General features: G+C 38.1%; 1 protein-coding gene across 7 annotated transcripts in view; it reads left to right on the top strand.

Moving 5' to 3' along the window:
• Positions 1–4,476: 4,476 nt before the first annotated feature.
• FAM185A (family with sequence similarity 185 member A) overlaps positions 4,477–13,929 on the top strand; it is an 88,353-nt gene continuing 78,900 nt past the window's right edge. For 2 of the 7 annotated variants that reach the window (XR_012333890.1, XM_073809587.1), the window contains exons 1-3: positions 4,477–5,093; positions 7,645–7,754; positions 13,035–13,127. Coding sequence is in view for 6 of the 7 variants with exons in the window: in XM_073809587.1 (XP_073665688.1) it covers positions 4,667–5,093; positions 7,645–7,754; positions 13,035–13,127 (630 nt within the window). In the remaining variant the exon portion in view is untranslated. The remainder of the gene's footprint in view (positions 5,094–7,644; positions 7,755–13,034; positions 13,128–13,929) is intronic. The other 5 variants (XM_073809588.1, XM_033862926.2, XM_019940535.3 and 2 more) reach the window with 5 other exon arrangements.

Raw genomic sequence — 13,929 nt, 5'->3', positions numbered from 1 at the left:
TTGGACTTGAGAGATATCCCTTTCTGAATAGATTCAGTCCACAGAACTTAACATGGCGACCATTTCCTATCATGGACAAGAGGTCTTGGATATTTATGACTTTGCAGCCTGAGAGCCTCAGGGGCTGATGATGGGTTTCTCCAAGAGGACTCTCTAAGCCACAGCAGTTGGCCCCTCTGAAGGGGATGGAAGACAAACAGAGGGGATCTCCTGAGCTCAGCCAGGAGCCAGGGGACTTCAGCCAAAGTTCAGGAAAGTCTGAAGAAGAGCCCTGGGGGGGAGGGGACTCCCAGCTGCAGGGGCCCCGCCCGCCCTGCCCCAACACTTGAAAAGACTCCATCCCTCAATGAGAGAATGTAACTCACTTTACAGAATGTATAATCCAGTGTTTAATAAATTTGTTCCATTAGGCTGTGTGAAATTGTTAATTCATCATCACAGGACAAGGTGTCAAGATTTAATCACTAGGCTAGTTTAGGCAACAGCTGCTTAAATTGTGGCTTTAACTATCAGAATAGTCAATCATAAAATATCTCAGACAAAATTTCAATATGGAATTTTCATTGGTATATTAAATTGTACATTTATTGAATATTAATTATTAAATTAAGTAAAATATTCATTTAGAATATTTAGATGGTAAGAAAGACTGACTCACTATTTGATTCAGTCTTAGGAAACAATATATGCTAAGAAGTGCATTTAAATTTTTTAAATTATAAATGTAATATACGTTCATTATTGAAGACACATAAAAAAATGAAATAATTCATCTTACTACTTGGAGATAAGCATTGTTATCAAGTTGTGTGTTTCTCTCTGCAATTGTTTCTATGGAATATATGTTAAAATTCCTATTATTATTATTATTATAGAATTGAGATCATACTATACATACAATTTGGTATTCTACTAATGTCACTTAACATTACTATGAGATAATAGAGATATATATATATATATATATATAGGTCTCTGCCCTTGGCTCCTAATAAAGGCTTCCTGAAACCCTTATAATTTCCTGGGTGATAGGAATGTCTTTTGTTCTAATGAAGCACCTTTGGGTAGACTCCTGGATGAGGGCTGGTCACCAGAAAAAACAAGACATGATTAGAAGCTTGGAATCTCCAGCCCTACCCCCCAGTCTCTTGAGAAGGAAGAAGGACTGAAAATATAGTTAATAATCGATCATGCCTATGTGATGAAGCTTCCATAAAATTCCCACTAGTATGGAGTCTGGAGAGCTTCCAGGCTGGTGAACACACCCACATCAGGAGGGGGGACACATCCCAGCTCCACGGGGACAGAAGCTCTGGTGGTCCAGACCCTCCCAGGCCTCACCCTCTGCATCTCTTCACCTGGCTGTTCATCTGCATCCTTTATCAAATCCTTTAGTAAAGTGGTAAATTTAAGTGTTTCCCTGAGTTCTGTGAGCCACGCTAGCAAATTAATAGAACCTGAGGAGGGGGTTGTCGGAATCTCCAGTTTGTAGCCAGAGGAGATAGAAGTTGTGGGTAACCTGAGGACCTACTACTTGTGACTGGCATCTGAAGTGGATGGGAGTGGTTTTGGGGAAATGAGCCCCTAACCTGTGGGATCTAACATTAGTGTCAGAAGTGAGTTAAATTGTCGCTTGTTGCAGGGGGAAAACCTCTACACATTTGATTACTAGAAGTGTCAGAAGTGAAGCTATGTGAGTGTGGTAGTTGTGTGAGAGTCAAGGAGACATACACAGAAGGAGAATTGTAGGTTTTTCCTTTACAATTATGTTATGGAAGATTTCCCATTTCATTGAATAGTTTTCAAAATACAATTTTAAGTTGCATAATATTCCATACGTATACCAATTTATGTAACACCCTCCTATTTTTGGACATTTAAGTTGCTTCAATTCTTTACTATCGTAAGTAATCCTGAAAAAAAATTCCACAAATGTAAGTTTTTGTGAACATCCTTAATTTTATGTTTACATTAAATTCCAAGAGGTACAGTTTCCAGGTCATGGATACACATATTTTTAAGGTGTTTTATGCATATTGCTAAACTGAACTCTGAAAGTTTTAATAACTTACACTCCTACCAGCTGGACATGTTCATGACCACAGGAATGGCTTTTAAAAAACTGAACGTGTAAAAGTATGCTACAAGTAAACTCTAAATATGCGGGAGAGTTATATATGACTCTCTATTCATTTCATAAATAACTTTTTTTTCTCCAAAGGTGTCAGGAAGATAGAAGGACATTTTGACAAAGTGGTAAGACGGCCAGACCTTCTAATTGTTTTTTAATCTTTCAAAACTTGTTTCTTCATCAGTAATGTGAGCAAAATAATACTTGCCCTGCCAAACAGAGTGTTTTGTGAGGATACTATGAGATGATACATGTAAACATGCTTTGAATACTATAATGTCATACAGGTGGAAGGTAGTACTTTTATTGCTCATTACTGATATGTGGACAGACTTGATACATGTCATCAGACTTTTAAAAGTATCAATAAATTTTTAATATCTTACGTTAACCTTAATATACATAATTTTCTCCATTTTAAAACTCAGATGATCCAAAAAGTAATTTTTTGTCAATTTTCTTTTGTTTATTTGAAAATAGTAAAACAATGATTTTGCCACATATGCAGTTATTGTTCAGTTGCCAATTCCACTAACTAGGTTTGCGTCAGAAAAGGAAAAATTACCATAGAAACAAAATTATCTATTAGGGTTTTCTATTTAATCCAAAAATATTTGGCATGGGTACAAAAAAATTTAAGTGCATTCTCAACTTGCTTAAACCAATGCCTTTTTCAAAGGTATTCCTGTGGGTTTTCATTAAAAAGACCGTTTGAAGATCAGTTTGAATAATTATGACCAAATGAAACACAAAGCCAAGGATAGAACTAGTATGCAGTGGGAACTTGGTGAACCTAAAAGCTTGCACCTATTGTGAGCCTTCATAAGGAGAAAGAATAAGGAGGGAGGAAGGACTGGGACAGAAAGGAGGAAAGGATAACTTAAGAAAAACACTGAATTTCTAACAAGGTAATGGCTTGCAAAGCACCCTATGACTTGGGCCCCTGAGGACTTTAGCTCAGTTCATTAGGACTTTAGCCCATCCCTCTATCACTATTACTCCCAGTAATTCTGGTTATTGCACTTGGCCAAGGGCTTCAATTTTTTATGGCATTCAGTTTCAGCACTTGCATTTTATTGGACGTCATTGTTTGCAGGGTGTCTTTGCTAAAGAACTTAGGGAATAATTTGTAGGAGGAGGAACTGGCACAGAAAGGGAGAGATAGCAGGAAAGGAGAAAATAAATCTTTTCTCATTTTTAAATTGCCCACAAAATAATAAAAGGTAAAACAGACCTTACGGAGTCATTTAGTACAATCCTTCTTCATCTTAAAGTGGAAGAAACAGGTGTAGGTGACACAGATAAACCAATGGCCGAGCCAGGAAAATAACCAATTCCATACTCTTCCCATGGCACTATGTCTCTCTCTCTCTCTCTCTCTCTCTATCTCTCTATCTTATTTTAGTCCTAAAACTGAGGATCATTTGTAGTCAAAGGGAACAGTGCTGCTGTCAACACAAATCGTGATCGCCCAGATTTTTCTTGGTAACTTAGAGTCTATGCTATAAAATAAAAATATAATAATTTAAATTGCAACTTGGCAGCCTGTGCAGCGTGTTCACATCCATTATCTCATTTGATCCCTACAAAAACCCTTTGAGGTAAGACAAGGAAAGTATTATTGACCTCATTTTAAGAGCGAGCGGTTAAAACCCAGAGACGTTCAATGACTGACGTAAGATTACTTAGTCAGGAAGGAGACAGGACTCTAACCCTATTCCTACATTTGATATCAAAGAGGGAGTTTCCTCAGAAAACACTAACTGGTCTTGATCCTCTTGCCTAGGGATTCTCTATCCCAGGGTACCCCGCACTAGTTTAATGAAGTTTGGAACTAACCACTCACTGAGGGTACTCCTATTTTGCATCTAGTTCTCACCTTTAAAAGCGCAATTTCCTACCACTTCCCTCGGTCCTGATCCTTATTTAGGCTCCTATTTTTCTCTGTGAGTTTTGGCTTCCTCGTCTCACTCCAAAGCTCCACCCTCTCCAAAGAAGTAGCGTCCTCGGTATCCAAGGAAACCACACAGCCTTGCCCATCTTTCGCCTTCCACGCTTTCCATTGGCCAGTTGGAATCTGGTGTGATTTTTTTTTTTTTTTTTCCCCCGTCCCTCCAATGGATAATTGGCTAGAGGGAAGGAGCGCTTGCCTTCCGAGTCCCGTGTAACACCTGCTCTTACTAGACTTAACAACCTTGGGCATTGCCTCTTGGGAAATGTAGTTTCTAAGCCGCCGAGCCCCTCGACGTCTGACTTCATTAGAACTACCTATCCCACCGGCCTTTGCGAAAGGGCGGGAGTAGGCGAGGAGTCACGGTCAGCGTGGATACTTAGAGCTTTGAAATTCCAATTTGCCCCCGAGGCGTGTGTAGCTGAGGTTTAAATTGCTGAACGAAGTGAGCAGTCTTGCTGTTGCTTCAGCACACCCTCTTAAGTGTCTCCCTTCTGACTTGCGCCGGCACAGCGGCCAAGTCGACTGGCCGTGGCGAGACTAGCCTGTGGCTGAGGTGATCTGAGGGAGCGTGAGAGCACGCCATGTTCGTCCCCTGCTCGGGATGGGGGCTGGGCTGCCTCCGGCTCTGTCTGCTCCGAGTGTGGGCCAGCGAGGTCGCGGGGCGCTGTGCGTGCGGGGCCTGTCAGGCCCGGCTGTACGGCTCAGGTGGGTCCCAGCCCGACGTCTCTCGGTCTGGTCCCGCGCGCCGGACTCTGAAGGAGTGGGTACTTCTGGTGAGCCCTTTCGGCCGGCTGCGGACGCGGCTCCCGTGCTCCCTAGCCGTGAGGCCCTTGGACCCTCTCACCTACCCGGATGGCGACCGCGTGCTGGTGGCGGTGAGCGGAGTGGAGGGTGAGGCCGTGGCCAGCTTGCAGGTGAGGTACGACGAGGCGCAGAAGGAGGTGGCCATCGTGTCTGACGTCATCGACCCCCAGGCGTCCGTGGAAGTGAACGCGCCCCTGAAGTTTGGCAAGTGAAGTTTAAACGGGCTTGGGTCCCAGGGCACATCCAGTGAATTTATAGAATTAGGCCGACGTGCGTTTTTAATTGGTCCCTTTGGATCTGACTTTGCAACCTAATTTACAATTTACGCCTTCGGAGGTTGTCTCTTTTTTTCTGTTGTGCTTTGGGTTTCTGGGCAGTAGTTAGGAATTAGGTTCTCAATTACAGCAATTTTATAAATTGAATGGAAACATGATTTGGAATAATCTAAGCCGAATAACATTTGTGGAGCCCCTTCTGTTCTCCTTTGGCACTTTGTTCCTATTTGTGTCACTGCACTTTGTCGGTAACAATGTGGTGTATTTTTCAGGGTTAAAGTATCTTGATAATCCACTCAGTGGCATGGCAGACCATCCGCGTTTCCCCTTGCTCACTGCCTGGCGTCTGTCCCCAAACAGCCTTGTCTATAGCATGTTCCATCGAACCTGGACCAGGTGTTTGGTTTCTGATAGACACCCGGCTTCTTACTGAAAACGTCACCACTCATTTTGGCCTAAGTAGATTTTCTCTGAGTAGCAGGCCATGAAGAAAAACACATAGTAAGATTGCCTGGGAAACTTCAACTGATAATGGCTGCCAGATATGTTTCCTAGGTATTTGGGTTCCATGTTATTTCTCACATGGAAACGACTGTGTACGCAGCACTTTTCTAGGAAAGTCTTCCATTGCTCTCCGACTTCCCGGGACTGAAGGAAGATACTAATGAAGATCGTAATAGCAACTAACACTTCTAAGATAATCTTTTCCAATCCTTACAGTCGCACTGTATTATAGACACTTATTGTCACCATTTAAGATGAGGGAATTGAGATACAGCAAGTTTCATATACTAAGTACTTATTGTGGGTGAACAAGTAGAAGAAATCCGTGCCTTCATGAAATTTAATTTGTCGTGGGGTTAGATCAAGAAATATGCCTATTTTGTCTCAGATATAAAGTGGTGGAGCTGAGATTTGAACTGACTGGAGTCTGCTGAACCACTATGCCTTATTGCTTCTCAACTTTTTTTTAACTAGCCTAGGTGAATAAGAGACCCTGATCTCAAAATGTTAACAGTCTGGGGTGGGGAGGAAGATTTGCCAATGTATTATGCAGTACAAAATAGACTGAGTATTGAAATAGAGATAAGCAAAATTTTATGGCAGCACAGATAAAAATGGAACTACCCAAACCTTATTATTTGCTGATTCCTCTTTTTAGAGCCAGAATCTCATTTCCAATTTAGTGTTAATATGTGGATATTCCACAGGCCCTCAAATCAACATAATTCAATTTTACTCATACTTACTGGTGTTCCTCCAGTTCGTCTATAACTGTTTCAGTGAATGAGTGAGCGTAGCATTACTACCACTCAGTATGTAGCCTTAACTTCTCTACCCACCTACTGAGGGTAGAGTATATTTAGAAATTGTTTTCTTCTTCCCATGCCTATCATTACTGCTCGAGATCAAACCTTATGTTGTAACACTACTTAACTGGCTGAAAGTTTTGCAGTTACATTTGCATCCATGTAAGTATGGGGTGAAATTGTCTTTTTATGTATTTTATATTAATCCCAACCAAAATATTGCCTTTATAGAGACTGCCATATACTCAACTGTAGAAATTGATTTTTATGTCATGACTATTGGAATTGTAGTGCTAAGACCCCAGTAGTTTGTGTTTGGGGTAGCATTAATTCTCTGATCTGTTTTAAGGGAAATTATCAATATTTATTTGAACTAGGTATTAAATATCAGTGTTTTAAAGATTTTTTTATACAGAGACACCTAAGGTTACACCTTAAATTGAATTTAAAGTTAAACTTTAAAGCTAAGTATGGCTTATTTGCCAAATTTTCTTCGTATATATCACTGTTATTTATCCACAATTTTGAGGTTTTAATATTATTCAGTACTAGATTTTTCAAAGTTGTTCCCACTTTTTATTACTTCAGATACCTTGTGATATAGCTGCATGATAATATCTTCCTTTTTTTACATATGAAAGGTTAGCGGTAGGATTTGAAAACTGAACTCATGGTCATATATACTGATCCATGCCACTCCTGCAGTAGGCTTTTTAACTTGGGGAAAGTTTGGGAACAAATCTTTAAACTTTCATGAATATAGAAGAGAATAAGCTAACTGACTTATCCAGTTCACCATAATGACTTGTTAACTTGCTGCACTCTTACTCAAATCTGTGTTTGTGTATTTTCTCAGTGGCGAAGAGGCTTCTATGATCTTCTGTAAGAACTGGAATCTTTGACCTGGTTTACTTATCTCCTATGTTACTTTCTCTCTTTAGATGATATCTGCCAACAGAAATAATTGCTTTTTAAAAACTGGTAGAAAAGGGCTTTACATTTGGTCCTGTTGCTGTGGTGGAGATCCCTTACCTTTAGAGAGAGGCTGCTGACAGCTGTGTTCTTTCCAGGATTCAGTAAACTGAGTAGCTGGATTTCTGCAGGACACTGAAATGCTTTGGAGCTCATTAACCGTAGTACTAACTTGGTTTTTCTTTTTTTCATTTCTAGATTTGAATATCAAGTCATCAGGGTCTGGCTGTGTAAAAGTCCAAAATATTGAGTGTGATAATTGCAAAATTGAAACTGAACAGGGGACCAGCATCTTACAGTCAGTTAAGGTATAAATATTTTTCTAATTTTGTTTCAACGTTATTTTTTAAAACACCTTAAACTATGAACTACGGTATCAAACTAAGGTTATTATTCGAGCGTCATTTATTGGAAATATTGAGTATCATTTATTCATCACTCAGAAATTCCTTGCAAAAAGTTCGTCAGTTCTGTTATGAAAGTATAGAGGTTGTAGCAACTTTGAAGGTTTTCATCATGTTCCTTTTAGATTTCATTTCAAAGTGTACAGTGATACTAATAATACATTCTTAGCATTCTCAGATCTTACTAAGTTTAAGAAATTTTAGTTTTAACGAATGATTTTCTTCCATTTATTAAGGAGTAAGGGAAAGTCATTAAGCATTATAAATTTGCTTAAAATATTAAATTAATCACATTTTTAATGTACCAGGTAGTTCATTACTTAAGGATTAAGTAGTTATTTGTGCTAAACAGCAAATGATTCGTCTCACTTTGTAACAACGCTTTTATATTTAATTTTCTTGAAATTAGATTGGTCTCAGCTCTGAATGATTTCAAATACATCTCTGATAAGTTCTAGCTTATTGTTACTACTGATACTACTTACACTTGCATATTCAAAACTCAATACTTTTTTTTTTTTTTTTTTTTTTGGCGGTACGCGGGCCTCTCACTGTTGTGGCCTCTCCCGTTGCGGAGCACAGGCTCCGGATGCTCAGGCTCAGCGGCCATGGCTCACAGGCCCAGCCGCTCCGCGGAATGTGGGATCTTCCCGGACTGGGGCACGAACCCGCATCCCCTGCATCCGCAGGCAGACTCTCAACCACTGCGCCACCAGGGAAGACCCAAAACTCAATACTTTTGTGAACTTTGGTAACTTTGTTGAAGTCAGGCATCTTTGCTTCATAATTGCAAAGCATTTTCATTTTTAGTTGCATAAACAGTAATTAGTATGATTAATTGGATGCATTTAAACATTTTTACATTATTTGTTTTGTCCCAGCCACTTTTATTTGCACACCTACCTTTGGCATGTCTTCACATGTGAACCATTTCAGTAAATTTAGTTGCACAGGGACTTCCCTGGTGGTCCAGTGGTTAGGACTCCATGCTCCCAATGCAAGGGGCCCGGGTTTGATCTCTGGTCAGGGAACTAGATCCTGCATGCCGCAACTGAAAGAGCCTGCATGCCGCAACGAAGATCCCATGTGCCACAACTAAGACCTGGCGCAGCCAAAAAAATAAGAAAAGTTTAGTTGCACAAATGTCAAAAGCGATTAAAGAATACTATTACATATCCTTTTGGAAAAATGAGATGGTTCCAGTTCTTATAAAAGATTGCACAATGAAGTTTTCATGTTGAGTGACTAAATGGATGAGAATACCATGGTTCCTTTTTGTCCTTATAAATATATTGGTCACTCATCAATGCTTGAATTTCAGAAATTCATCTAGAATATTGTTCTCTGGAGACTCAGAGTCTTAGATTTTCAATTTCACAGCCAAATTTAGAAGCTACTGTACTGCTGTCTGTCTCTTTGCAATCATCTTTTGATCCGTCTGATAATTCTGAAAGATCTATTTTGTCAGTTTTCTTTTTTCTGCCATTATGTGCATAAAATGAAAAATGATTTCTCAACTTTGGCACTGTTGACGTTTTGGGCTGGAAAATTCTTTGTTGTCAGGGGCTGACCTATGCACTGTGGGATGGTTAGCAGTATTCCTGGCTTCTACCAACTAAGTGCCAAGAAACACACTCACTTAGGACAATGAAAAATATCTCCACACATTGCCAAATGTCCTCTGGGGGACAAAAATCACCTTTAGTTGAGAACCATCATTTGAAGCAAGTTCATCATTCTTCTGTTGTCTTATTCTTTTAGACATTTTCTAGCATAGTTGGGAATAATTGACAAATAATAATGAAATAACTGCTAGGATAATGAAATAGCAAAATGTTATGAGACATATGAAAAATAAGAATACTAAAATCCCATAATGTATTTTAGATTTACAAAGGAGTCCAGTGAACCATTATGGTAATTTTAAGATAGAATGAGTTTTATTCTATTTAAAAAATGAGTAAATTTTCTATTTATTCTTTGGGGGACCTCTAAGAAAGAATAAAAGTCATGAAATATCAGTCCTACAAATAGAATAGCTCAAAAAAGAAATTCAAGAATTGGAATTGGGTCCGCTGAATCTTAATGGTAGTTAGGAGAATTAAGAGGTAAGAGAATTATTCTTGAGATCTTAGGATTTAACTGACTTAAATTCAGAATGGGAACGCTTCGTGAAATATCTGGTTTAAGTTTTAAATATAGTACAATATCGTTATCTCTAATTAGTGATCGCCTATTAATGTAAGTTTCTCTTCCACTCATTTTAAGGATTTGAAATATATTTGATGTATGTTATAAGATGTTTATAGCAATAATAACAGCTACTGTTTACTGAGTCCTTATTATGTACCCAGAAATGTAGCTAAGTCTTCATTTAATCCTTGAATTATCTTCTTTTTATCAAGGAAGAAACTGTGAGCTACTAAGAGATTAAGGAACTCATTTAGGTTCCCACAGCTAATAAATTGAGCTAAAATTTGAACTTGGGTCTTTCTGCATTCCAAGCTCATGCTCTTTCCACCTTTCCTTATTGTCCAAGCAAAATGTCTGGCAGTACTAACTCACTGAATGCCACATATTTGCATTTTTAAAAATTGCAATAGTAATAGTTTATATTATACTAAATAGCTTCTGATTTATTTAAACATTTTAGCTACTTTGTTTTGCATATTGAGGCAGGAGATAGATGGGCCCCAGGGTAAGCAGCTGGAGTTCATTCCCTGTGGCCAGAAACTTCAAAATATAATAGCAGGACAATGGAGAGAGGAGACTGGGCCCTTCCCAGATAAGAGATAAAAGACCACATATTCCTTATTCTCAAAGTCAAGGATACCTTCCCGACTACACATGCCCAGAAAGGCTTCTTGGAGGTCCACAAGGGAGGGGGCGCCACCCCAGAGTAAGTGACGTCAACTATGCATCGGCCTCTTTGCTAGAATCCATCTTGGCTGAGAGATGCATGCGCGCACACACGGGGAAGATCCTGAGATATACCAAATACGGACTCAGAACCAGGCAAAGCAAGATGATTGTCAAAGGAAACCTGGAAGAAATGTCCCATAAAAGTGATTCAAACTACCACAAGGTGGCAACTCTCTCTCTGAGCCCACCCATGTTTCTATCCACAAGAACTGTACTTTTTCCTCCTAAACACTTTACTTGCTTCACTACTTTCCGTCTCTGTGAAAATTCATTTCTACACAGCTGATAGTCTAGGGCCTTGTCACTGGCCACTGGTCCCCAGTGGTCTAGTGGCTAGGATTCAGAGCTCTCACTGCTGCTGCCTGACTTCAGTCTCTGGCAGGGAACTGAAATCTTGCTGCAGGCCGAGGCCACCCAAGATCCATATGTTTTTAAATTTTATAATCTACTTTATTTTTTGAAATTAGATGAGCTTTGAACTTAATGATAGCTATTAACATTTTTGTGCTTTAGACCTCTTTGAAAATATGATGATTATTTCCTTAGAAAAAATGCACACATATGAAATTTTGCTTACAATTTCGTAAGTTTCACAGACTGTCTAGAATGTCGTGTAAACTTGGTTAAGAACTCCTGATTTAAATAAAATAACAGTTGTTTTGGAGATACTTTTTTCTAAGTTTCATCAGTTACTTGTCTGCTTGATAAAGACTGTATTAAATACAGTTTGACTTCTGACTCATGTTTCTATGGGCATGAAGTCTACCATGCTGTAATATAGATAAACTTTTTAAGAATGATTCATTTTGCCCTTTTCACTGAATTTTTTAAACTTCATTCCTGGGCCATTTTACCCAAGGTTTTACTGTTTTTCCCCCTGAGTAAAGCAACCAGAAGGTTGTTTTGTATTTTTTTTCCCAGTTTTTAGATAACGTCTCTACTGTTGCTGGTTATGATATTGGTGGGTTTGCTTTTGCTATTTTTCTTCTTCTGGTATTTACCTATTCTTTTTCTCTTTATAGATGTGGTAGAACTGAAGACTTATGCAAATATTAAGCTGAAGTAAGCTACCCTAAAAAATAGACCAAACATCTAATGGCTCACACACAACTATAGTTTATTTTTCATTTGTGTCCAAGTGTGTGGGTGACTCATTTCTATTCAGGTATTGTAGGTTCCCTTCATCTTCTGGCTCTGCTATCTGTTAGAGCCTTATTGTAATATACATGCACCTGGTGGCAGGGACAGAGCACAGGGAACGCACATTAGTTCTTCTAAAAGCACCAGCCTGGAAATTGCACATAACATTTCTATTTATATTCTGTTGGCAAGAACTGAGCAGCACCTAGGAGGTAAGGGAAGCTGGAAAACATTTTCTCTTCATGGGCCCAGCTATACTCTGTACTTCGGGAAAAAGTGGATTTTTGTGGACCTATCATAGTTTCTGCCACACTTGCCAAGTGTGAAATCAAGTGTTACATACACACACGTTTTTTTTAATCTAGCAGAGGAGGCTAACCGTAACTGCTATTTTCTTAGAGACATTTTCATTTAGTTCCAGTTTCTGGGCTGTGTTGTACTAGAAAGTTTAACAGTCAGTGGGTTGTTATCCTAAGTGTGAATATATACTTCTTTAGGTGACTCCAGCAATAAGAATGTAGGATTTGAAATCATACAGAGCTTGATTCTGTTAGTTTAGATTTTGTTGTTTTCTAATGTGTCACCTGATAAGGTTGTTTAACCTTTCTGATTCTTGGATTCCTTCCTCTGTAAAATGGGAAAACTATAATACCCATCTCTGAATTGTGAGAATTAAATGTTAGTTCACATAAAGTAGTGAACGTTGTTATTTGGTGCAAAGAAAATGCCAAGTAAGTAATAAATATTACTGTTATTAATGATGAATATTAATAACGATGAACAGTGATTATTGTTGTCATTCTCATCATGATGTATGTTTAGTTAGCCATTGTGATCTTTGATTCTCAACCCTTTCTTCAGTGAAGCTACCAGAACACCCAAGTATCTTTTTTTTTTCCTTTGAGTCCAAGGAGCTTTATTTAATCACTTTAACAGCAGTTGACATTCTTTTCTCACTGATGTTATTATTCCAAACAGTGCATTTCTATTCATTTCTACTTCCTCTTTTACTGCTTTATTATTATTTTAAAAGAAATGTATAAAATGTTGGAACATTTTTTATTAGTATAAGTCAAATTTATTGTCTCTTTTTCTATGTGAATTTTTGTATTTGTCTTTCAGAGTCAAAAATTACATATTCAAACAAAAGGAGGTAAAGTGATCTGCCTGGGAACAGTTTATGGAAATATAGATATTCATGCATCAGATAAAAGTGTAAGATTGTAATTTTCTAGTACTTGCAATTTTGCATCTGGTTGGCTCACACAGTGGGTAGATTCTACAAAATTTGTGGCAAAACATTCCCTTTTTAATGCATTTGAGTTCATTAGTAAATTCAAACTTGAACTGAGATGATTAAATATTATACAATTTAATTTTAAATTTGTGATTTAATACTTTTGATAGATATTTAGTTACTTATTTGGAATCAGTAGCATCTTTTTATAACTTTTAAGTTTTATTTTATTTTTTTAAAGTTTTTTTTTTTGATGTGAACCATTTTTAAAGAATTTAAATTTGTTACAATATTGCTCCTGTTTTATGATTTGTTTTTTTGGCCACGAGGCATGTGGGATCTTAGCTTCCCCACCAGGGATTGAACCCACACCCCCTCCATTGGAAGGCGAAGTCTTAACCACTGGACCACCAGGGAACTCCCTCAATAACATCTTTAAATTCTTAATATTTCTTTAAAAAATTTTTTTGTATTGAAGTGTAGTTGATTTACAGTGTTGTGTTAATTTCTGCTGTACAGCAAAGTGACTCAGTTATACACACATATTACATTCTTTTTTATACTCTTTTCCATTATGGTTTATCCCAGAATATTGAATATAGTTACCTGTGCTATACAGTAGGACCTTGTTGTTTATCCATTCTATATGTAATAGTTTGTGTACTAACCCCAAACTCCCAGTTCATCCCTTGCAAATACTTAATATTGAATTCTGATTCTGAAGAGATTTTAATCTTAATGATCATGGGTTAAAATCAGTCATTACATAATACCAAATAA

Source organism: Tursiops truncatus, chromosome 9, assembly GCF_011762595.2.
Source record: "Tursiops truncatus isolate mTurTru1 chromosome 9, mTurTru1.mat.Y, whole genome shotgun sequence".
Taxonomy (NCBI): Eukaryota; Metazoa; Chordata; class Mammalia; order Artiodactyla; family Delphinidae; genus Tursiops; species Tursiops truncatus.
This window is presented reverse-complemented; position numbering and strand designations above follow the sequence as displayed.